General features: G+C 42.7%; 2 protein-coding genes across 7 annotated transcripts in view; one reads left to right on the plus strand and one right to left on the minus strand.

Annotated features, from left to right (window-relative positions):
• Positions 1-9,145, minus strand: part of MYPN (myopalladin) — a 54,957-nt gene extending 45,812 nt beyond the window's left edge. For 2 of the 4 annotated variants that reach the window (XM_053451046.1, XM_053451045.1), the window contains exons 1-2: positions 9,063-9,133; positions 1,879-1,922 (exon numbers count right to left, since the gene is read on the minus strand). In XM_053451046.1, the coding sequence (XP_053307021.1) occupies positions 1,879-1,922; positions 9,063-9,065 (47 nt within the window). In that variant the 5' untranslated portion in view covers positions 9,066-9,133. Of the gene's footprint in view, positions 1-1,878; positions 1,923-8,082; positions 8,201-9,062 lie in introns of all 4 variants that reach the window. The other 2 variants (XM_053451049.1, XM_053451048.1) reach the window with 2 other exon arrangements.
• A 12,307-nt stretch (positions 9,146-21,452) lies between these two features.
• Positions 21,453-27,123, plus strand: part of HERC4 (HECT and RLD domain containing E3 ubiquitin protein ligase 4) — a 37,387-nt gene continuing 31,716 nt past the window's right edge. For 2 of the 3 annotated variants that reach the window (XM_053451050.1, XM_053451052.1), the window contains exon 1: positions 21,453-21,593. The gene's annotated coding sequence lies outside the window, so the exon portion shown is untranslated. The remainder of the gene's footprint in view (positions 21,594-27,123) is intronic. The other variant, XM_053451051.1, reaches the window with a different exon arrangement.

The following is a 27,123-nucleotide window of genomic DNA, read 5'->3' on the forward strand; positions in this document are numbered from 1 at the left end:
TATCATTATTGATTAATAGGCACGAGTTTCTTTCTTTTCTAGAGGCTATGCAGTCATCTTGTTTGATGTGTAGACAATCTGCCATTTGGCAGGCTTGTAGGCTTCCCTTTGTGCTATTTTCATGCACCACAAGCTCCAATTTCAATTTCTCAGCAGCCTTTATTACAGAGTAAACAAGCTACTTCAAATGCTCCTTTAGGATTAGTCATTCAGAGAATCTTGCTCATTTTACAAGGCTTCTGCAGTCCTTTACATTAATATGCATCCCCTTTTTGTGATAACTTATGATCAGAGATTTCTTCAAGTATTTATGAGACATGATATTTAAGTGAAAACAAGTATGATACAAATTCAGTGCTAACAATTTTTTTTTATTTAAGACTTCTGAGTGCTTCTTTCTTCATTATCAGCTATGTATTGCAGCCAATCACCGCATTATATTTATCAGGCAAGGTGGTCCGTGTCTATACAATTTTTCTACAAGTCCTTTATCCAAAATATATCATTCAATTTCCTGCCATACACTCTCAAGCACGCCATATAATTCCATTCTCCCACATGGTATATAATGTCATGCATTACATGCTTTGCTTATGAAAGTAAAAGTTTGCATAAACATGTACACACATCTATATACAGTATGTGTGTGTGTGTGTATATATATATATATATATATATACTGTATACACACCGATCAGCCATAACATAACTGAATAACACTGATAATCTTGTTATCATGGCAAATGCAGAGGGTGGGATATATTAGACAGCAAGTGAACATTTCATCCTCAAAGTTGATGTGTTAGAAGCACAAATAATGGGCAAGTGTAAGGATCTGAGCAACTTTGACTATGGCCAAATTGTGATGGCTAGACAGAGTCAGAGCATCTCAAAAACTGCAGCTCTTGTTCCCGGTCTGAAGTGGTAAGTACCTATCAAAAGTGGTCGAAGTAAGGAAAAGCGGTCAACCGGCGACAGCCCCAGCGCGCAAAGCAAAGTCAATTAAAATATGGTTGGATGAGTTTGGTGAGGAATAACTTGACTGGCCTGCACAGAACCCTGACCTTATTGAACACCTTTAGGATGAACTGAAACAGAGATTGTGAGACAGGCCTCCTTTTCCAACATCAGTGCCTGACCTCACAAATGCTCTGCTGGATGAATACACAAACTTCCCGCAGAAACACTCCAAAATCCAGAAGACTGGAAGATGTTACAGCTGCAAAGGGGGGCCAACTACATGTTAATGTCTATGTATTTATAATGCAATGTTATAAATGTCCCTGTTGGTGTAATGGCCAGATGCCATAATAATTTTGTCCATATAGTGTATATACAGACTATATGACCAAGTACTGTATATACTATACAGCATATACATCCAAATTTCAGTGAAAATAAGTGTAACTGACATCTCAATTATCTCTAGCAGCTAATTTAGTCTTAACAGTATCTGCTAGAGATCTAACTGTGAACTATGTGTACCCTTCCTAATACAATACCAGCAGGCATGATAGAAAGTGTACCATGGGAGCTTGTGAACATAATACAGAATCAGTGTCTGGATTTTGCGTTCTGGCTGTCAGTGGTGAATGATTATTGGTGAAAACATGCACAGATATGAAGCATTTGAAATAACAATAAGCTTTTCTCTTAGCCAAAATAGTTCTGCCTTTTGAAATAGATTTAAAATGTGCCTTTTATGCTCTGAATGGAGTGTCTTTCATGCCATGTTCCTAATATATATATAAAAATATTAAAATATATGCAAAAATATTAATATATTAATAAAATATTTTTGTATATTGGGAAAATGTTATGTGATATCCTCACAAAGAGGAATGTGTTATTAATAATCAAATTTAGAAAACAACTCACTCATCTCTAGCTTCTTTTTGACTGGGACGAGAATTTTCATGACCCTAAATAAAAAAACAGAAAATAATTTGACATTGAACTTAAACAGGAAATGAGGTGGCCAAATGCAAACTATTTTTTTTACATTAGTGTAAGCACTAAGGCTAATTTTTTAAATTAATTTATGGTACTTTATATAATATGTCATGGATTTATATAATGTATATGTATCATGGATATGAGATACTTATCTAGCAGAAGGGGAGGGCTGGCAACCTAAGGCCTGGGGGGCAAGTCTAGTCAAGTGGTCCGTTGCGCCACCAAATCAGCCCACCATCCATGCCCATCTTTTCCTGATTTTCTAACGCATATTGATGTAATGCAATGTGATGGTATTGGGAGTTCATCAGTACACTAATAAAAAGTCATCAATTGTGTGCCTGAAGCCACAATTTAGTGCCACTAATCCTTTTTTTTTTTAAATATGCAGATTGAAATAGAGTAAATAACACAAAACCTTTACTTTTCCCCTCACTGTTTTCTGGACCTAGAAAGTTTTGTCCTCTGAAGTGACTACAAATTCAGGAGGGCGTTTTATCTCTGGATAAGTAAAAATGAACTAGTTCAATTTATCCCTACAGTAAGTAAAGTGTCAGGAAACAGATGACCAAATACACACCAGGACAGGCTGTGCCACACCAACCCCCAAACACACACATTCCAGGTCAGGCTCTGTCACACCAACACCCAAACACACACACACACCAGGACAGGCTCTGCCACATCGACACCCAAACACACAAAGACCAGGACAGGCTCTGCCACACCAACACCCAAACATACACACCAGGACAGACTCTGCCACACCAATACCCAAACACACACACCAGGACAGGTTTGGTCACACCGACACCCAAACACACACATACCAGGACAGGCTCTGCCACATCAACACCCAAACACAGACATACCAGGACAGGTTCTGCCACACCGACACCCAAACACACAAACACCAGGACAGGCTCTGCCACACCAACACCCAAACATACACGCTAGGACAGGCTCAGCCACACCAGCACCCAAACATACACACACCAAGACAGGCTCGGCCACACCGACACCCACATCAGTACAGATTAATCTACACAAAGCACACTGTTTTTTTGTTTGTGTGTTTCCCCCCCTTGTATATTGATGCCCCAGCCAGGGGCCCCTTTAGTTTTAATATATTCCCCCCCACACCCCTGTGTATTGCCCCATGTGTATTTGTGCCCCCAACCAGCCTCCTTTGTGCATTAATTTATGTGATGTCCCCAGCCAGCCCCCCTCCCTTATGTATTGATGCCCCCTTTTGTGCTGGTTAATGTACCCATGTGTATTGCCCCCAGCCACCGACCCCCCCTTTGTGTATTGATTTATGTGATGTCCCAACCACCCTGTTATGTACTTATACCCCCCAGCCACCCCCTTTTTGTATTTAATTGTTGTCACCAGGCACATACCCCCCTTTGAATATGAGTCCCCTTCCACCTACCACCCAAGCTATTTTTTTTTAATACTTACTTTTTTGCTGGCTTCCTTCCGTGCAGACAGCTCTCCTCTGACATGTTCTTCCAGCTGTCATGAGGAACTGTTTCGTGTGAGCCCACCCCCTTGAACAGCACGTCGCGTCTTCAAAGGGACGGGACGAAGAGCCTCACTGAGGTACAGGGCGGCATGGTGCAGGCACGCCTGCGGCCGCTCAGTTAAGATTCTAGCAGTAGGTAACATCCCTATTTTTTTTCTATTATATATATACTAGACTTGTGTATTTGTACAAACTTTATTTTTAACGAAAATTTCCTGTTTCTTGCGTATGAATCAACAAAAAACAATGGAAAATCCAACAAGACTGATGCGAACTGATTTGTTTGTTAGATTTGTTGCCACGTGTAGCCAACATAATAGACATTTTGGCGTCATAACAAGCCATTTGGGTACATATCAATAACTGCTAGGTAGAAGTAGCCAAAAAAAATAGGGGTGGCCTTATTGAGTGTTATGGTTGTGATTGACTGGTCCAACAACCTGTGGAGTTTTCCCTTACTTTTTCACTCTGGCCAATCAGCATTTACAAGGGGAAGGGGCAAGCATTAGATATATATAAGTGTGCTGACGCCATTTTAATTTGTCAATAGGAGCAGTTACAGACTAATGAGAGTTGGAATGTGAGACAGTTAGCTTGGCAGAGGCTGAAATTAATGCTCATTTCTCATATACAATACTGCAACTTAACTAATACTTTATGTTAGTGTAGAAATTGTGCTGTTGTAGTGTGAAATGGAGTAGCTGTATTGACTATTGTAGACATTTTTTCCCCTGTTCCTGAGTAGAGTTTAGTTGATTAACACAAAGAGCCATTTATGCCACCAGCCTGATGCCCAGGACATGCAGTTCCGGGACATGCAGTTTTAGGGTGCGGCCTAAAATCAGGTGCGGCCTATATTCGAGCCAATATGGAATATATAAATATTATTTCTTTATATAACAATGTTTTGTTGGTAAGCCAAAAGCTGCTAACCATATTAGTTAGTAGGTATTAAAGTTGAAAAATATGTGTAACCTATACATGTAACGCTGAAGATCCTGGTATTGTTTGATTTACCAAGAAAAAAAAATACCCCGTTATGGGAATTTCTATTTACCATAAAATGGCTTATTTACTAAAATGTAAGGCCAACTCATTTCTTAGCAACAGCTTAGCATTTAGTGTCTGTCAATCAGTGCCTGTAAAAAAAAAAAACTGTGTTTTTACTAAGTGTTTACTAAGAGTGCAGTAGATAAGTAGAACCACTGGCATTACAACAGGGGCCCGGTGAGACCCCTTCTTCCTGTCTCCCCATGCCTTTTCAAAATAGATTAGAAAGGGCCCTTTCTACTTTGACCGCACCGATCAACCGGGACGGGGAGACAGGGGCATATCGTGCTCATGTGGCTCTGTGGTGAAACCGAGGTTGCTCACACAGAGCAGCTGGAGCGGAGGGCGGGTAGTATGTATATATATTTATATATATATATACATATATAGATAGATGGATGTGAGCATGGGTATGTATTTGGGTGTGTGAGCAGGGATATTTACTTGTGTGTGTGTGTGTGAGCAGGGATGTGTAATTGTCTGTGTGAGTATGTGTGTGGGATAAAATGAAGTGTGTGTTAGGTGTGTGTAATTTTTGTAGTGTGTTTACATTTGGAGTATGTTGGAAGGGTGAGCAAAGGTCAAAGAAGGCACAGACAAGTTCTTTGGGATCAATGACCCCAACTAGCTATTAAAGTTGGGGGACCCAGGGGCAATTTTCGCACCAGGGCCCCATGGTTTCTATTCACGCCCCTGAGTAGAACAGACTTCCAGCAAAAGTGGTAGAGGGAACAGTAAAGGAATCCAAACATGCATGGGATATGGGTATCCCGAATCTAAGACGAGACCAAGGAGTCTTTACATCAGGAAAAATAATTCATATCGCAAATCAACTTTTATGTCTCAATGTAATTATGATTTTAACAGAATACTTCCTAAATCAATCAAATTTATGGTCATAAAGGTGTGTTTAAGAAAAAAAAAATATTTCATGAGATTGCTAATATTAGAGGATTCAGTATTGTGAAGAATTGGGTAAAACAAGTAATATAATACATTTTTAGAGCTTGATCAATTGAACAAATTATCACATTTCAAGATTTAAATAAATCAGTGTTTGCAATGTCATCATTTACTGGAAAGAATATGACATTTAATGGTGGGATGTTTTAATGTTTTCTGTTTTACAAATTCAGGTCAAATTCTTACAAGGATAAACGAGAAGAAAAACACCCAGTGTGCTATAATAATACATTTAAGCAGGGCCGGCCGAAGACTTAACGCCGCCTGGGGCGAAGTTTAAAACGCCGCCCCCCGCCGAGGGGGGGGGCGGCGGCGGCGGCATTTTAAACTTCGTCGACGCCATTATGTACCCCCGCCCCCCCCGGTACTTACCTTTAAACAGTCCTGCGGCGAGTCTCCCTGCTCTGCCACGGTGCCGGCTTGTAATGCTGAGCGCCGGAAATTGACGTCACTTCCGGCGCTCTGCATTACAAGCCGGCACCGGGACCGAACAGGGACACTCGCCGCAGAGGAGAGAGAGAGAGGGGCGCCGAGCGGGTAAGCGAAAACCACTCGGTGCCCCTCTCTCTCTCCTCCGCTTCAAAAAAAAAAAACAAAAAAAAAGCGCTTGGGGCGGCAAAGTGCCGCCCCTTCTAAAGTGCCGCCTGGGGCAATTGCCCCAGTCTGCCCCATTATAGGGCCGGCCCTGCATTTAAGATTCATTTATTTAATTGATGTAAGTGGTATTTCTACACATGCATGAAGAGAATGCCATTTGACAAGAGCCCAGGGAAAATGTCAATGAAATTCCAGACAATCTGAAGTTTGTAGTACAGCCAGACTCCTACCCTTACCCCTATAATTTACTGAAAGAAGGACACTTGTCATTTTAAAAGCTAACAGCTGCACATGCTTGTTTTGTTACTATGCATGAAGAGAAATAGTTCTGAATGTTGGAACCATTGATTAAAATATCTCAAAGAAAAAAAGGTCACATAGCAATTACTAATTTTAAAAAGAAAATCCAGAGTAAAAATGTATTTAATTATGGGAATGGTGATTTTCTAATGACAAAGGTAAGACAGGTATGAATATTTAAAATATAGTAAGGTCAAAATACATCAAAGAAAATAAGATGTGGGCCTGCGGGGTTAATAGGTCTATGACCAATGTGTCATAATCACCCATGTCAGCGTAGAAAACACCTTTTTTGCAAATATTAGCCTGTGCTGTATAATATAGTACCCTGTCTAAGTATATCTGAAGAAACTAATACAAATTGTGGTGGCTGACTTGGAAGACAGAGACGCGCCGAGATATATGCATAGAGAAATCACATACTACTTTTGCTATTTATTTGTAGGGTGGTGGTTTCCTCTCAATAGCACATATTTACTCTATCCACATTTATATTTAACCATTAACTGACTAGGTCAAATTTAGGGAACAACACGGAATCACTGCCCTCTCTGTCGGCACAGTAGTTATGGTATAACATAAAAATGTTTAAAGTGATTTTGTTAAGAGAGTAATGGGGCAACTGACCTCCAAAAATGTGGTGCAAATATGGACCACCTGTCTGTCAATGTATTAAGCAATAACTTTCTGCATGGCATTCTTGTGCTTGTGCTTTGGGTCTTACTTTTCAACACTCTTGCTGTGTATGAGTACTATGTGTTTAGTATCTCTTTGTATTTTGGGGCATCTGGGTACCCGAGTTCCAAATCGCAGTTACTCACAGTTTGCAGTGTTAATATTAAAATGCAGTTAAATAGAAAATATTTATTGCTGTAAAATATTCACGGTATAATAACTGTATGTATATAGATGGCCACATACATTTCTATGACTAGTCCATTCCTTGGTAATGCCAATCCCATAATTGATGCATGGATCAGCAGTGTGGTCAGATGGATTTTAGCTGACCGCTCAATAGGGTGCCTAATCTGGAAACCTCATGTTGGAGATAGTTATTTAGCACCTCAGTGCCACATTGGCAAGCATGACATCATCAACATGCATGCAACTTAGACCATCCCTCATAACACTATAGAAAAGCAACACTATAAACCATGGTTTCTTTGTATGGAACAATGCACTGCTATAGGGGTAGCAGTGTTCACCTTAATGTCAGCCGCAAGTTCTTTAAAATATGAGCCAATATGCAATATCACATCCTCTCAAACACACAATAATTGAAAGCTCATTTTGGAAAAATGCACTTAAAGGATCTAGTCATGTCATGATATTACACAATGCCTTTGTTATGCTAGACCCAGTAGTATATGTAAAACCACATGTGCAACACACACAAATACTTGTGGACAAGTTAGTGGACAAACATTTTCAAATCTCAAAAGCACATGGAGAAATAGGCTTCCTGCCCCTATTGCCCAAACTCCCATGTCTATGGCAGAGACAAATTCTAGGTTTTTCTATAGCGATACAAGAGAAATCCATGGTTCTATAGTGAAGCCAAGATGATTAATGTGTTCTCTTTCTGAGAGATTAATCTATAGACCATACTGTTCCCTGCTCCACACATGCCATTCCAAAGTTGTTTGAGGTCAAGCATTTAAAGGGTACAAGGCTATGTAATAACTCACCATTGTATTACTTTTTATCCTGCGATAAAGAATCAAACAGCTCACCTAGCTTCTAGAAATACCATGGGAATCCCATTTAAAAGAGAAGAATGAGGAATCCTTAGTCAGCCCATATGACCTAAAACAAAACTTAGCTTTTATTGACCTCTGTAAACAATCGAACATCAACAACTCCATACTGGAGACACAAAAAGGACATAAAAATGGAAAGAACTCCAATCAGTTATGGAAGGAGACAGCTGTCAGGTTTGAGAGTCTATTTATAAAAGGTTAGCTACTTCAAAACTGGGGAAAAAATCTTTCCATGTAAAGGACAATTGCACACAACTTAATTAAATAATATATACACATATATATATTAATAGCGGTTTTTTTCTTAGAGAAGTTGTGCATGTTTTATTACGTACACTGATTCACTGTACAATTTTATCACTTAAAACTCATATTATTTCTGAATTACTACAAACATTTCTGATTGTGATGAGAGTAATTTTAAAGAGGCATTTAAAAGGTAAATGTAATATTTATGTAAACAAATGAGATCGTACATATCAAACAACCCAGCAAACATACATACAAATCTTATGCTGGTAACATATTAAAATGAGTCCAAATTTTTATGTGATGCCCAGTTTCCCATTGTACAGAGCTGAGTAAAATGATGGCAATATATAAATTAATACATAATAATAATATGCTGTACATTTGGAAAGCTGGTACTCAGCTTTAAGTATTATGTAGAATAATGAAACAAATAAAGTCTCTTCATTCATTGAAAATTGTTACGGGATTATATAATTATTTATTGATGAATAAAGATCACCCAGATCATCTCAATTAAGAAAATAATATTATACTTGGAAAGGAAATGGGTAGAATCAATGTATTTGCTTTCATTTACCTCTCTGCGACTCGTGGAGTTTTGACATATAATTTCCAGTACAAACAATATATACATACAGATATATATGAGACCTTACCATTCAGTGATCAAACAGCCATCCGGCATCTGAACTTCCTCTCTGTTTCATGGTCCTTGGTCTCGTGCCTTCCTCTGTCAGGGAAGTAATGGCCGCTTTCTTTTTTTTGCCTTTTTAACATGCTAATAATAGTTACCCCTCTCAGCCTTTAAAAAAAACCCATAGTGTCATGCCAAGAAATGAAGTGCCTGCACCACTTGTGGCTGCTGTTTACATTGACTGTGTATTGAGGTTTAGACAAACTAGGGACATGTCTCCTGGCTCCTTACTGATGTATGAAGTTATAAAAGGATATAACCTGGGTAAAATTATAGAAATATAATCAATAAAAAAAAAAAAGCGTTAAATAGTTGAATGGCTTTAATTTTTATTATTCAGTGTACCATTTTATTATTATTATTATTATTATTATTATCCTTTATTTAAGTGCCAACATATTACACAGTTCTGTACAATTTAAACATTTAGCCACAATAGAAACAATAACGGAATGTTTTAGCCATAAATGTAACCCCTGAGACCAAACCGATGGAGCATACTACACAATAGTTCATATCCTCTTGCCTGCAAGGGGGCAGAGGTACAAATGTTACGACGTATTTACATATTTTTATGGGCTTCTGTTAGTTTCTTTGATTAAATGTTTTTGTTTTTAAAGAGGACTGTCTTGCACCTGTTTCCTGCAATGGTGCAGTTTTATTACCAGTCCACTTGCTTGGACTTGTCCCAGGGCAAATGTTGTCAGCTCGACCCTGATAACCGCATTACCACCCATCAAGGCTAACCATAGTGTTTGTTAGGTTCTAATCAGGTTTTTCTACATCTGTCATGTAGCTGTTGAAATGTGCATCCAGTATCTCCACGGTCATTTCTTTTGGCCTTGTTTTAGTACACTATGTTCTGCTAAACTACGGTGCCTGTCAAATCTACCAACCCCGATGCTCTATTTATATATAGTTTGCCCAATGCCTGTTATTAGTAAGCTACTGTACTTCTTTCTTTGTTTTTTAAATATCAAGATTAGTTGTAGAACTATTTATTTCATTAAGTGGTCAATTCAGGAAGTGTTAGTCATTGGATATCAAATTTACCATTGGAGAAGGATTACTATTCGTGTTTTACCTTTCCTCTAGTCTGTCCAAGTTTTACTGTGACTAGGACCTTAATCCATACTTTTCACCTTATTTTTTAAAAGAAACATTACTGACTCTGACACTACTGCTCTGCTTTCTATTCCTTGGATGTGTGTTACTTTGACAGCTGTCTGACATGCATACCTAGGAACTCTCCTGGTTTGACTCATATGAGCTGAGCACTGCTTCCCTGGGTCACTCTCCCCTTTCTCTGGGACAAGGGAGCAGTATATAGTGATTCCAACTCCCTGCCCAATTCCCCTCATGCTCCCAACCGTTTAATGTTTTTGGAGCTAGCCCTGCCTCCTCGTTTGATCTCACAGATCATACTAACTCCCCTTCTCACAATGATGGTTATACCCCAGACCTTATTTCCTCTGTAACTTCTCTAATTTTACTTCCTATCCTGCTGTCTCACCTTCCGTTTTACTCATTCCCTTGCCAGAAGTCTCATACTATGCCTGATTTCCTGCACTATAAATTAATGCTATATTCCTACTACCCTGCTCTAACCCTTGCTAAGGAAACCTACCTTACCTCCCTTATCTCTTCCCAGTCTCATAAACCCAAACACCTTTTTTAATTCCTTTTTTTGCCCTATCACAACTACCCCTTTCACTAATCCTATTGCCACATATTTTAATAATAAAATTGAAACCAGATGTTTCAAATCAGATGTGAAATATCTGCAGTCCTTCTGCTACCCTTGCCCTCCCTTTGACTCTGCACCCTCACATATACTAAACTCTTCTACTTTAAACTAATTTTCTTGTCACTGAACATAATGTTCGTGCTCTTCTTCGTTCCTCTTGCCCAACTACATGTCCCCTTCATCCTATCTCATTTCACCTTACCCAGTCTGTCTCATCTACCTGTGTCCCCACAATAGCTCATATCTTCCACCTCTCCCTCTCTACTGGATCTGTGTCATCCTCTTTCAAGCATGTTACCTTAACTCCAATCTTAAAAAAGCCCTCCCTCAACCTAATTTATCTGCCCAACTAACGTCCCATCTCACTACTGCTTCTTGAAGAAATTTTATAATTTTACTCCAACTCTTTTCTTGACCCTCTTCAATCCAGATTACGTTCTTGACATTCTACTGAGACTGCCCTTACTAAAGTTACTAATGACCTACTCACTGCTAAATCCAAAGGCCACTACTCTATGCCAATCATACTGGACCTTTCTGTTGATTTTGACATTGTGGACCACCCTCTATTCCTTAAAACTCTTCACGATCTAGGTCTCTGTGACAATGCTCTCTACCTGGTTCTCATGCTACCATTGTGATTGTTCCACCAGTGTCTCCCTCTCCAGTAACACTTCCTCTCCGCTTTTCTCCTCAGTTGGTTACCCCAAGGCTCATTTCTAGAACCCCTTTTGTTCTCACTTTGCACTACCTCGCTTGGCAAATTAATCTCAACCTTTTAATATCACCTATGTGCCAATGACACCCAGAGCTACCTATCCTCTCCTGATCTCTCTCCCTCCCTCTTAGAGGGAGTAACTACTTTGCCTCTGTCTCTAACTGGATGTCTGCAAAATTTCTAAAACTCAACCTTTCCAAAACCAAACTTCTTATCTTCCCTCCAATACTAACATTCCCTCAACTGTTTCCTCATCCCCTCACATTTATTGCCTTGGTGTCTCTAATCTTTCATTCACCCCCTATATCCAGTCTGTCTCACAAATCTGCCGTCAATGTTTAAAAAATTGCCCGCATTCGCCCCTTCGTAACACAAAATGCCACTTGTTCATGCCCTCATTATCTCCTGCCTCGACTATTGTAACCCTGTCTTAGCTGGTCTCCCTCATACCTGTCTCACCCCTCTACAATCTACCATGAATGCTGCCAGACTTCCACGCCCATTGCTCCCCTCTATCTTATATCAGTATCTTCACTGGCTGCCTGTGCGCTTCAGGATTAATTTCAAAATTCTGACTCTTAAAATTGGGCACTCGGGCCCAAACAAGTTCACCATCACTGCCAAAGGCAACCACATCAGTCATTTTTTCCAGGACACACATACATTTCACATGATGCTAACCAGCAGAAGTGCTGCCCTGCAACATGAAGGTGTAACTGAGTAACTGACTTTTTGTGGGCAGGGCCAGTCTTAGACCAAATGGTACGCTCAGAACTCCATTGAGAAAAAACAATACACAATAACAAAACAATAACAATTTATTGTTAGGCTATGCTAGTGAAAGATAGATGTATGGTAACCCTAGCATACATGCTAACCAGGATTTTCATGTGTAAAAAAGATTGTTACATGCAACACTTCCCTGGGAAATAATATGCTTACTGGGCAAGAAGAGAAACAGGCTGAGTCAGGGAGGTTTCTGAGAAAGGTCTGTCAATCATCAAGAAGTGGTTGAAGCTACAAAAGAAGGTGGAAAAGACATGTGCCTGCCTATTGGCCTGTGGGAAATTGTCCCCTGAGCTGGTCAAAGTTCTTAAAACAGAGTCTGTCCCATTGGTTTGGAGCACCATGAGCTGCAGAAGGTTAGTGGGGTCATGTACCGCAACATTACATGGCCCTGTAGTTGTAGTAGTATGGCAGCTTGCACAACATGTGAACAGGGACCAAGTAAGGGTAAGTATGTATGTAGGTATCGTGGTGCCTTTTCTTGGGAGCCTGTCTGGTTCAGGCTCCCCAGCCAGCTGCCTGGAATGCCTTGTACTAAGACTAGCTGTTTTGTGAGCTTATTTACTGCAGGGCAGCAGCTTACATATGCTGGTCTGCAAAATGTGGATGTTTCCTGGAAACAAAAATTGGCCAAATGGTTTGAATTCAAATTGAGTGTCTGCAGAGTTCCATACTGCCACCTGCTGTCAGCTGATGTGCAATGATATTTCAGTCCTACTAGTACCATTACTACTTAGAAAGCATTTATTCTATATTTATGTGTACAACAGTTTTAGCTATATAAAAACAGAGAAGGGACGCCTCTGGCATGGTGTTTTTGGGGATTTACTACTGCCATACCACTGACTGGATGAGCTTGGTAAGAGTTGTAAATCACATCACCTTAACTCTGTTTCATATCTTTTCTAAAAGTGACAATGTTATACTGACATTAGAATTACTTCCAGAGTGTATGCAAAGCCAAATGCTCAAACCATATCAATGGTAACAATTGTTCATTAAAAATGTACCCTTGCAAACAACAGAAAAAGGAGACAGGGCATGACTGTTCACCACCTCTAAGATAACCCAAGGGCTTAGTTTCAGTCTTCATTTGTGCCAGTATGTGCTAGCATTTTATGGTAACAGGTGCAAGTATCTGATATGCCGCGCTCACAGCAAAATGATGCCCCATCAATCTGACTAAACAGAAAAACATCTGAACTGGATGGAAAAGGTTAACAAAACTGCATATCAGGTTATAATAGACTGAGGTCATGGCAACATGTGTTTCTGCCCATCATATGGCATTCTCCATTTTAGTTAGCCCTGCTTTTATACGATGTAAAGAGTAGGCTGTGGTAACTTCTACATCTGCATCTGTTTTCCCCTCAGTCAGGTCAATTAGTAGGATTGCTGCCTTTTTGGAAGAAGACTTACTATTGTTCTTACGTCTTGCATAATGTTCTGTTTACTTCAAGTGAATACCACTACTTCTTTTGTGAGTGAATACATACATTGTTTATTTATATTTAATTTTAAGTACATATTGCACTATTATGTGTTGTTTTATTTACTCTTTGTTATAATGTTATAGTGGTTAGAAAATACATTTCTAGTGTCACATTATAACAAACACTCTCACATTTGCATAAACTTATACACGCTTACACATACTTAGCAACACACACACACACTAATGCTAACACTAACTCATGTTAACACATACCCCCTCTCACACACATCAATGCTCACACACTTACACACACATCCAAGCTCACACAAACTTACACATGTACACATACAAATCCATGCTCACATACATGTACAAATACACGCTGCCACATACCCATACATATTCATGCTCACACACACTCATTCATGTTTCCACTTATACACACACTCTCACTCTAACATTCATGCAGTAATACAGTCTCCCTCCCATACCCTCTCACTCGCTAATTTGCTCCCCCACTCACTTGCTTACTTCAGCCGCAGATCTCTCTCTGGCTCCTCATACACTGTTCAAGCTGCCTCCCTTTTATCAAGTGTATCACTTTTTCCTGCCTCCCAGGCCAATCCAAAATTGCTCATAAAAGGCTGGTTCGACCAGTGGGGCAACTGACTATGTGTCTGTACACATGGATGTACCTTTACACCCTGTGCGGTGTATTATCCTTTTGGGCACATTAATTAAGGCAGCTGGGCAAATTTAGTACACACTCATAAACTAAAATGGTAAAGCCATGTAGCTATAGTTCATACCTCCAAACATTTCAGGTGTCCAAATAGGGAGACCTGTGTTGGAGGTGTGGCAAAGGTGGGTCAGCACCTCAGTAAGGAAGTGGGTGTGGCTGGAGGTGTGGTCATCTGCCAACCTTACCCAAGGAGCCTATTTGCAGCACACAAGGGCAGTTAAATAGTGGCGTACAGTTGCAGGGGATGGACTAACTTGCAAAACACAATCTTACGGGCTACAAATCACATAAGCAGTCCGAGTATGCCAAGAGCCTGGTCCAGAGGCACAGTACAGAAGGATAAGCCAGAAGCATAGTCAAGTAGTCCATATTCAGGGGCAGGCAGCACGGATTTATTGTTAGGTAAACAAGCGCAACAGGCAAACTGCCCCTGAGCTTACTAAACAGGTATCAGTGTTCAGTGGCTGCAGGTGGAAACATACTGAGTGTGGTCAACAATACAGCCCCACACACAGGAAAATGCCATAGTTGGAGAGAAAGTTGACAGGGGAAGTTGGACGTGCGACTCCATGTATTTCTCTGTGGTGACCAATAGAAGCAGCTCTTCACCAGGAGTCTCTGAGGGAAACCCAAAGAGTTTCCAGATATGGATACAGTGTCCAGAAATGAAGACTGTCCCACAAAAATTGGTTCTGTTGGGAGATACGATTATTATTGTGCCTCAGATTTTGCCATTCTGGGCTTCTTACCATGGTTTGCTTAATGAGCCAGCTCTCTGCTCCACATACATAAACAATAATTCGAAATGAAATTGCTACCTAGGGCTTGCCATTTTGCTATTATCTTTCCCTGGAACTCTTATCCAGAAAAGGTTACATGAAAATAAAAAGGTCATTCATTATGAAGAATTTTACTTAGAATAAAATGAATGAAGAAAGATGGTGGACTTTAAATGATTCACTCAATTAACACTTAATAGGAAGTTCAAATATAGGAAGATGTGGGACTTCTCTAATCTAAAATACATGTAGACAACATATAAGAAATGATAAAACATGCTGCACATACAGTCAAGAAAAATAAAATCACAGCTAGGACATTTGCTGACACTCAAGTTCAACAAATAATAGACTTCAATATAAATTAATCAAAACAAACACCTTTCCTATCTCATTCTTATTCTGGGAACTCTGCCAGCTCTTTAATTGGCCACTTGGAAGGTATTATAGACCTGGCACAGTTCCCAGAATAAGTCTGGAAATTTGGCCAACTTCTGTAATCAACCTAGTTTTGTATCTTTCTTTTCATCTCATTGGCATTTAAATGGTTTGAAATAAGTTGTTTTTGGTCCATGTTAATTTTGCACTGAGAACTGCGATTGTTGTCCATGTAATCAAGAACTGAATTGCACCACACTTTCATACATAGGACAAATACCCTGTATTTCACAACTACATTTCACCAGGAGCAGTGATTCCACCTCATTATGTCTAGACTATAGCAATGACACAAGATTTAGCCATATATAACAATAATAAGTAGAAAAAGAACACACCTGCACTTAGATACAGACATATAAATGTACTGCATACATGATATTATTTATACTGTATACAGTGCATATACAATAAAGCCTTATGTTTCTTTGATGTATATATTGTGCATACATACATTAAAGAAACATGAGGTTTTAGTATTGTATCCTGGCTCAAGCACACTAGCTCTTCTACTCGTTCCCCTGTTACCCAACTTAAATCATATTGAATATCTTGCAAGATACTGAGGAAACACGGCCAATTTAGCCTGTTAGAGTGCATAGTTGTCATTATATTGTGTTTAAATTAATAGTTGAACAAGTATCACTAAGTACTGCACAATATCCAAGGAATTATAAATATGGAACTGTCCAATCTCCCTGTTCATTTCACACTGAAAATGTCTTTCATAATCTGAAGTGTAAAGACCTAAGCAACTGGACATGAGGTAAGATAAACAAGAACTACATGCTAACAGTAAATCAGAGTTCAAACATGCTGTTGTGAGTGATTACTCAGATTTCACATTTTAGTTTCAGCCAAGCTGATCACAACGAACCTGGCTGATCTCAAAATAAAAACTATTCTGGCTTCAATGTTTCAATGTTTAGACGTAGTAGAAATCTCTTTGAAGTAGAGTATTGCTGTGTTGACTCAGCTCCCTGGTGGCCAAATGAATTTACAGAAAACACACGAGATTAAAGAAATAAAGAAGACATGAAATGGCCATCCATCTGGTGAATCTAGGGTGACATAAACACAATTATACCTACTGAAATACAAAAAGCATGGTCTATAGAAAGTTTTGATAAGTTATGTTTCAAAGCTGTGACGGCAGTAGTCATGCTTTGTTCCCACATATAGAAGTGACGGCTTTGATCATTAAGTAACAGAGCAAATACGTCACCATTCTATTGATTTTCTGTGTTCTCATTGTCATTTCAAATTAAAGCAAAGTGTGTGGGTTGCAAGATAAGCAGGGCTATTTGCTAAAAGAGAAAGGCCAAGAGGAGTTTATGCATGCTGACATTTCAATTGAATTGTATTTGAACTAAGAGCATGAAAACAGTATGATATTTGTTATTGTAATTTGTGCCTGGATCTATCATATCAGTTTAAGACAATTCAGATTTTCTAAGTATATATTATTGTGAATAATAAAATATTTTAATAGTAGTCCACAATAGAGTCCTGTGTGGGACTGTTTTTTTAATCCAGCCCCTGCCCGCTCCCGCTGATTTTGTGTCCAATCCTGCCCGCTTTGTGTGTATTCCACTCCCGCCCACTCCTGCAACATGTGTCCAATCCCGCCTGCTCCCGCCACATATGTGGTCAATCCTGCCTGCTCCCGCCACATATGTGGTTTGTCACGCCCACCCACTTACCTGATCTGCAGATTTCCTGCGCAGTCCCGCAAGGCTGCCTTCCCGTTGCTCCCTCACATCGTCTCTTCTCTTGTTCTACCCAGGAACACGGCGTCACGAGAAGTGACGTCACATCACCCTTCACCATGTGCTAAACATATAATGTAGCCCAACATTTGGGTGGACAAAGATGGTATCAGTCTTAGATTCATTCAGCATTGCACTTACGAGGATAAACCTTCTGCAGGTTAAATATTCATTCTGCAAAAACACAGAATACTTCTTATAAGCACAGAGTAGATCTCAGTATGCAAAGACCTCTAAGGGCTTTCTTTAAAGATAATGGGGGACTGATCAAGTCTCTTCTTGTGCCCCACACAAGTTCTCCACACACGCTTTTCTGAAAAGGAAACAGAAAAAGATTGAAAAACTATGGGCAAAGATAAGAAGGCCATGAAAGAGAAATAGAAAGATAGAGAAAATAGCCTTGGCAAAATGCCAGCCAAGTGAGCTGCAGGTGAGTTACCGTGACATGATAGGCTTTTGCTGAAAAGCCCACACAGTGGGCTCAGTACCCCACCCCCTGTGGGTTAATAGCAGGGAAATGGTGCGGTAGGGGGGCTGATGGCGTCCGGGATACGAAGAGTTGCAGTATGTGGACAGCGCATGTGGAACATGGACAGTGGCGGCACACAAGGGAAAACAAAGGCACATAAGACATTCACACAGATGGATATCTATAACAATCACAACCCCCGACCCATAGTCCGGCAGACCCCGCTAGATCATCAACGGGCCGGACTGGGGCTGTCCGGGGAAGTTAGGTGGGAAAGAGATTGGTTTGCTGTGAGAGCCCATCCGTGTTCCTGTTCTGTTTTCCTGGACGATACTGAACCGTGAAGTTGTAGGGTTGTAGGGCTAGGCTCCATCGTTGCGTCCATTGTCCCCGGAGACATGGTTCAGCCAAATGAGGGGATTGTGGTCGGTAAGCACTGTAAAGGATTGCCCGTACAAGTAGGGTTGGAGTTTCTTTAGAGCCCACACCAGCGCTAAGCACTCCTTTTCCTCAGCTGCATCCCCGACTTCCCTGGGTAGCAGCTTTCCGCTGATGTAGGCTACGGGGTGCTCACTGCCGTCGGTTCCCACTTGGCTTAAAACTGCTCCCAGTCCGAATGTGGAGGCATCCGGGTCTCGTCCTCAAGTGCGATGTCCGACTTCCATGCCTGCTGGCGAGTGATGGCTCCACACTGCTCGGCGGTGTCATCCGGGTGAAACGCGGTAGATAGGTGACCCAGATCGTTCCCCAGTAGGAACTTTGGTGGGTAGGTTCTTCATGACACCTACTACTACTTCGCGAGTGCCGGCTCCAAGTGCCGGTCGACTGTCCCGGAAGGTAGTGGTCCGCTGTTGTTCCGGGGGTTGAGGTGCAGTGGGGCTGAGGTGGCCGAAGAGGTGGTGGTATATAGCAGGCCCTGGATCGGTGCTCCAGTGGGGTAGACCTCCAGGAGTCGATATACTGGACAGCTAGAACTGCTGCCTGGTCTGCAGTGTTGGGTCGTCGGTCACGTATCCCAGTCTCTTACTGCGGGAGGGGCCAAGTCATAGAATTGCTCCAGTATGATCAGCTGGAGGACATCTGGGACAGAGGAGGCTTGGCACCCGTGGATCCACCGCTCGGCTGCCCAGGTCACGCGATGCACCCACTCGGTGAAGGGCTGCCCATCTGCGCATTGGAGGCTCCGAAATTTCAGCCTGTGGGCCTCGGGGGTGATACCATACAGGGCTAGTAAGCGTTCTTTTACCCGATAGTAATTGGTACTGTCTCCATCGGGGGTGGTCTCATAGGCCTCCAAGGCTCGTCCTGACAGCCGGCTCACCAGTAGTGTCACCCAGTCTGCCACTTTCACGCCCTGCAAATCGCATTGTCGTTCAAAGATATGCAGGTATCTATCTCATCTACGCCGTCTTGAAACCGGGAATGATGTCATAGGGTAGTTTAGCTCGGGTCAAGGGGCCGCTCCGGTCTTTCTCTCTTTGGAGCTCTGTGAAGCGAAGCCGGGTGGCCTCTCTGACTATCTGGGCGATGAGCGCCTGTGGTGGTTCCGATCCCAGGAGGCCGATATGCCACTGGATTTCTCGCTGGAGCTCTGAAGTTTCAGTGACCTCCGACGAGGCGAGGCTGTTCCGGTCTCCCTCCATAGCTCCGCAATCAGGGTAGCCTTTGACTTGTTGCTGGCCGTCTGCCCACGGACTTCCAATTAGGGGGTGGGGTACGGAGCAGTCCCTGTACTGAGGAAGCATCCCACTTCTGCCACCAGATTTGACGGGCCTCGGGTACCCAGGCTGGGTACACCCGTCGATTCTTTGTTGCTTCCTCCCGGAACCACAAGGGTTAACCACTTCCAGCGCTAGACTATACTAGCGGGGAAGGAACCAGAAATCTGGCTTGGATGCTTTGATGAAAAAGCACCATAGCTCGCCGAAGCGTAGCCGGATCTGGTGCTGTAACTGTCCTGAGAAGGACAGTGAGTGATCCAGTAAGCCCCTGAAGCATTAGTCCACACTTATAACACACTTTATTGGGCAACACACAGGCTTAGATACAGGTTATATTTTTTGATTGTTATTGTATGCCTTTTTTTGTTTTAAATGTATTCTTAATATTTTTCTTGCTTAATACCGGTTTTTCTTTCTTTTAATAAATTATATATTTTTATATTTACATATTGCTGGAGTGCTGTCTTCTTTTAGTTAATTGTTTGTTACCATAGGTCTTCCCTTGTCAAGAGGAATTCCACATCTCTCCGAGGACTAGCTGCTCTGTTCACAAGCACCCAAACATTGAATATTAATTATTTATTTTCTTCACACTATTTCCACCTACAATCATAGGATCGGTAATTATCCCTTGATTTCAATAGATTTGTTTTCGAATAATAGGGGGGTCTCCCCTTTTTTCTTCACCTAATACATATTGTATTCACTTAATGCACATTTATATTTATTAGTAATAACAGTGGTGTATTCCTCCTTTCCTTATATACAGGTTAGGTGATAAAAAGGTCATAAATCAGGACACATCTTCCCGCCCTGCCCAGACAGTCCGGCGCCACGCTTAGGCCACCGAGCCCCTCAATGTCTGTATACTTTGGTTGTCATTCTCGGGGGTGATCCCGAAGGAGCAGTGGCGATCTCGGGGGTGCCGAGGGGCACTTGGGGTCCAGGAACATCTGGTCCAAAAAGCAACGTGATCGGTCAAAGGGGCCCCGAGCGACAACAGTTCAAAGTTTCCCCGGGATGAACCGCGAGATAGCCTGGTGCGCGTTCAGCAGCCGTGCCGGTCGTGGGAGGCTTCTTGCCCCAATCGTTCCTGCTCCATACCCCACCCCCTGTGGGTTAATAGCAGGGAAATGGTGTGGTAGGGGGGCTGACGGCGTCCGGGATACGAAGGGGTAAAGTATGTGGGGCACAGGAGGGAGAACAAAGTGTCTTTAGTTGAAGTTGACTCTCTTAATTGGGCCATCAACAAGTGCAAAGTTACATAACCTTTCAGGACCTTAGCGGTCTCTTCTTAAAATTATACTGATTAACAAATCCCCAATCTCGGGGTTCTAAAGTTATATCTCTGAGTCACCTTTTTATTCTGCACTGCTTTAGCTGACAGTATGTTATGGTTCATATATCTGCTTGAATGCAGGTGACTCAATTACCCTTATATTAAAATAATGCTAAATCATGGTTTCTGTATTGGGTTAACGCATTTGGCAAACCACTACATAGAATCTTCACAACAAGCTATTAAAGGGTTAATCATTGAAGCGCGTCAGCTTATGTGAGGTAAAAGTTGTATAGGGGTAGCACTGGGGAAGACGTTATCCACGACGAATGTTTCTATGTCTGGTCGGGGAGTTCACACCGACTATACCGTTACATTAGTGCAGTCCTGGTAATTTCTAGTAGGCTCCATACGATGCCTCAAGCAAAGCTCACGTGGACAGCGTACACGAGCAGTTCTATCAGTAAACATTCTTCTCGCTGTGTAACCCAGAACGGCCTGGAATGTTCCACCCCCACCCCCGTAGCCTCCGCGCGGTGATCGCGCACAGATTAGACGTCACAGCGCCGCTGTAAGCCGGGGCTGAGGCCACAGAGCTGGAGACGGCTCGGTAAGTGGATGTTACGCTGGTGACGGTTTGTTTGGGCAGCGGTAGTGTGTGTCCGGTGGCCTCCTGCAGTTTTATTGTTTTGAGAAGCGGCACGTTGAATGTTAAACTACTCGCTTATCGCTGTAATGGCAGGACTGTATCTAATGTATTTCCATACAGCGCTTACAAGGCCCGTTTTAAAGGATCTGATTAAAATACCCTGAAAGCTTGGTTGTGTAATTGCCCGAGTGTAACCGCAGATCAAAGTATGACAGAAGTAAGACTCATTTGTATCGTGTATCGCCGGTAATAGTTCTTAACATCGCAAAAGGGGTTTACGGTGTTACGGTGTGTGCAGGCAAAGCCTTCTTTTACATATGTATTAGTCTCTCACATTGAGTGTGACCTGCCTTATGTAATGTGCTCCCTAAATATAAGCGATCAAATCATGGTCTCATAATGTAATCTAATATAACAGAATAACATGCTGATTACATGTCAGAATTGTTTTACATACAACTCGTGTATAGTTTTGGTTGCTAAAATACATTTTAACAATAAACACTCCAGCTGTCAAATTCATTATTTTCTATATGATAGCTGAGTTAGTGGTCATTTTAAATCTTTATCATGTCCCGTTTGCAAACACATTGGGGAGGGGGCATCTGTCAAAAACATCTGAGATAGATGGCTTCTCCAATGCTGGCTTGGCAACCGCCTTGGTTGGGGGTCTGTTTTTTTTAATGTGAGTGCCTTCTTGCCATCGCTTCATGTCTCATGAATTTGCACATTCTACATCTCGCAAATTGAAACTTACATGTAAATATGTGCTTAAACAATATTTTGTTTATTGCTTTCCTTGTATAAGAAATACTTAATTGAGAACTTATTTTAGGACTAGAGTCAAATTAAAAAGAAATTTGAAGTATTTTTTTTTTTTATTTGACTATATTGCACTGCCTTGGGGTAATCAATAAAATATATCGGTTGTGAGGGTACAGCATTCTGTGCACAAGTAATGGTTGGTAACTATATATAATCAGAATAAAAGAAAAGTTTTTTTTCCAGCATTTTATTGAATGAAAGCAAGGTTACAGGAAAACTCAACTTTTCAGTCATTACCTGGGGACTTGTATTAAGAGACCGAGAGTCCCTTGATATATACAGTATACACTCACTGCCGTTGGCTGTCATTCTCCACTGTGATATATGTATATATCTAGTTTTTGATAACTTTCATTTCATGTCTTTGGTTCTTCTTGTAAACAACATCACATAGCAATAAAACCATCAGTTAATTGACCTTTACTTTCAGAATAGTTTTAAAAAATCTTCCCCTTCTCCTTGTACCCTGCCAGCGATCAGCTGAAGAAGCTGTGTCTCTTAGCTTACTAACTGGAGGAATCGAATGAGACTTGTATGCCCAAATCTAAATGGATGTGTTTTAAAATATTTTGCAGGAATGGTTAAAGGTGCAAAGGCAGTTAAAGGATAAGGTTGAGGTGATGGTTTGCTTTGCTAGTATACATATAATCCACAGATAGGGCATTAGCTAGCCAAACGTATGTGGACAATCGATTGTTCAGCCAAAAGAGCGTTTTCTGAGGTCCGGCACTGATCTTGGACAAGAAGGTCTGGCAAACATTTGTCCCAATTAATCTCAAAGGTACTCAGTGAGGTTAAGGTCATGGCTCTGTGGAGGCCACTCAAGTTCCTCTACACCAAAATTATGTCTTTATGGCCTTGCTTTATGCACAATTCACAGTCATGCTTGAAGAGGAAATAGCCTTCCCCAAACTGGTGCCACAAAGTTGGAAGCATACAGATATGTTTGTATACTGTAGCATTAACACTAACCCTTCACTGGAAATAAGGAGCCTAGGCCAAACTCTGAAAAAAACAGCCTCAGACCATTATCTGTTGTTCACCAAACTTTACAGTAGAAAGCATTCTCTTGGCATCTGCCAAAGTCCGATTCGACCATCAGACTTACCAATATTGAAGCATGATTGATCACTTCAAAGAACATGTTTCCACTGCTCCAGAGACCAGCGGTGGTGTACTTTACACCATGCCAGCCAACACTCGGCGTTGCGTATAATGATGTTTGGCTTGTTTGCTGCTGCTTGGCAAACCCATTTCATGAAGCTCCACGATAGGCTTCACTATGCTGAATTTTCCTCTAGTGAAGTATGAAATTCAAATTACCGTATTTGCTCGATTAGAAGACGACCCCCCCAAAATCTGAATATTAATTTAGGAAAAAAAGAAAAAGCCTGAATATAAGACGACCCTATAGTAAAAAAAGTTTTACTAGTAAATGTTAATTCATGTAAACGATTTTTTTTTAATAAAAGCTATACTTGAGAAAAATATATTTTCTTTGTTTTTATTTTCCAACCTGTCCCCCAGTTATGCACATCTGCCCCCAGGCTTGCCACTCTGCCCCAGAAATGCCTTATACCCCCTATGTGCCACTGTGCCCCATGATATGCCTTTTAACCCTCTGTATGCCACTGTGCCCCATGATATGCCTTTTGACCCCCTATGTGCCACCCTGCCTCCAGAAATGCCTTATACCCCTATATGCTACTCTGGTATTTAGGGGGTGAAAAGGCATATAGGGAGGTATAAGGCATTTCAGGACGCATATCATAGAGCACTCTGCCTACAGAAATGCCTTATGGCCCCACTTAACCCCCCAAACTTACCAGTGCTTCTGACTCCCCAGTGTGTTGTCTGGGCAGCAGGTAGAGTTCTACGCGATTCGTTTAGGCAACTTCCGCTGTAGCCGGAAGGAGGTGCGGTTAGCAGCGGGGGTTGTCTGCGTCCATCGTGCATACACCCTCCTCTCTGACAGTCGGGGAAGGTTTGCGAATGGCACACCGGGGAGTCAGAAGCACCGGTAAATTTGTGGGGGGGGTTAAATGGGGGGGTTACCAGACAGGAGGATCTACATAGTTACATAGTTACATAGGCTGAAAAAAGACATGCGTCCATCAAGTTCAGCCTTTCCTATATCTGTTAATTTGTTGCTGTTTGCTAGGTCCTCAGCAGCGCTGCAGGGGATCTGGATATTAGTCTCATAGTCAGACCTCTATTTGAGGTTTGATTATAAGACGAGACGCATTTGCTCTGAAAAAAACCTTGTCTTATAATCTAGCAAATACGGTAATACCCTTTTTTAATGTATTTTATAACTGCAAGTTATGCAATAGGTACGTTATCTGATGGAAAAAACCATTGGGAAATTAGGATCACTTGCACATTAAATACTCAAAGAACCCCCCATGGCAGTGGGCCACCTCATCAGAAATGTATGTGTGCGTGGGCCACTCTCATTTTTCACTAAGAGAAAATATGACCCTTTAGTTTTATAATGCATATTTATACAGGGTTAATTTGGCGACAATGAAAAAAGCAGTGGAAAAGTTTATCTGATCAACTTTTCTAACACACACCAGGATAGGCTCTACCACTCCGACACCCAAACACACACATTGGGACAGGCTCTGTCACAACGACACCCAAACACACACACATCAGGACTGGCTGTGCCACTGACACGCAAACACACACACATCAGGACAGGCTCTGTCACACCGACACCCAAACACACACATCAGGACAGGCTCTCTCACACCGACACCCAAACACACACATCAGGGCAGGCTCTGCCACACCGACACCCAAACACACACATCGCAGGACAGGCTCTGCCACACTGACCCCCAAACACACACACACCAGGACAGGCTCTGCCACGCCGACACCCAAACACACACCCCGAGACAGGCTCTGCCACACCGACACCCAAACACACACACACACACACCAGGACAGGCTCTGCCACACCGACACCCAAACACAGACACACACACACCAGGACAGGCTCTGCCACACCGACACCCAAACACACACACACCAGGACAGGCTCTACCCCACCGACACCCAAACACACACACACACCAGGACAGGCTCTACCCCACCGACACCCAAACACACACACACACCAGGACAGGCTCTACCCCGCCGACACCCAAACACACACACCAGGGCAGGCTCTGTCCCACCAATCCCCAAACACACACACACGTCAGGACAGTCTCTGCCACACCGACACCCAAACACACACACCAGGACAGTCTCTGCCACACCGACACCCAAACACACACACCAGGACAGTCTCTGCCACACCGACACCCAAACACATACACACACACCAGGACAGGCTCTGTCACACCAACACCCAAACACACACACACGCCAGGACAGGCTCTGCCACACCGACACCCAAACACACAAACACACGCCAGGACAGGCTCTGCCACACCGACACCCAAACACACACGACAGGACAGGCTCTGCCACACCGACACCCAAACACACACACCAGGACAGGCTCTGCCACACCGACACCCAAACACACACCAGGACAGGCTCTACCCCACCGACACCCAAACACACACACACACACACACACCTGGACAGGCTCTGTCCCACCAATACCCAAACACACACACATCAGGACAGTCTCTGCCACACTGACACCCGAACACACACACACCAGGACAGGCTCTGTCACACCGACACCCAAACACACACACGCCAGGACAGGCTCTGCCACACCGACACCCAAACACACACATCACGACAGGCTCTGTCACACCGACATCCAAACACACACATCAGGACAGGCTCTGCCACACCGACACCCAAACACACACATCACAGGACAGGCTCTGCCACACAGACCCCCAAACACACACACACCAGGACAGGCTCTGCCAGGCCGACACCTAAACACACACCCCGAGACAGGCTCTGCCACACCGACACCCAAACACACACACACCAGGACAGGCTCTGCCACGCCGACACCCAAACACACACCCCGAGACAGGCTCTGCCACACCGACACCCAAACACACACACACACACACACACACACACACATCAGGACAGGCTCTGCCACACCGACACCCAAACACACACACACCAGGACAGGCTCTGCCACACCGACACCCAAACACACACACACCAGGACAGGCTCTGCCACACCGACACCCAAACACACACACACACACCAGGACAGGCTCTACCCCACCGACACCCAAACACACACACACACACACACCAGAACAGCCTCTACCCCACCGACACCCAAACACACGCACACCAGGACAGGCTCTACCCCACCGACACCCAAACACACGCACCAGGACAGGCTCTATCACCCTGACATCCAAACACACACACACACACCAGGAGAGGCTCTGTCCCACCAATACCCAAACACACACACACATCAGGACAGTCTCTGCCACACAGACACCCAAACACACACACCAGGACAGTCTCTGCCACACCGACACCCAAACACACACACACCAGGACAGGCTCTGTCACACCAACACCCAAACACACACACGCTAGGACAGGCTCTGCCACACCGACACCCAAACACACACACGCCAGGACAGGCTCTGCCACACTGACACCCAAACACACACACGACAGGACATGCTCTGCCACACCGACACCCAAACAC

The sequence above is a fragment of the Spea bombifrons genome, chromosome 11, assembly GCF_027358695.1.
Source record: "Spea bombifrons isolate aSpeBom1 chromosome 11, aSpeBom1.2.pri, whole genome shotgun sequence".
Classification (NCBI taxonomy): Eukaryota; Metazoa; Chordata; class Amphibia; order Anura; family Pelobatidae; genus Spea; species Spea bombifrons.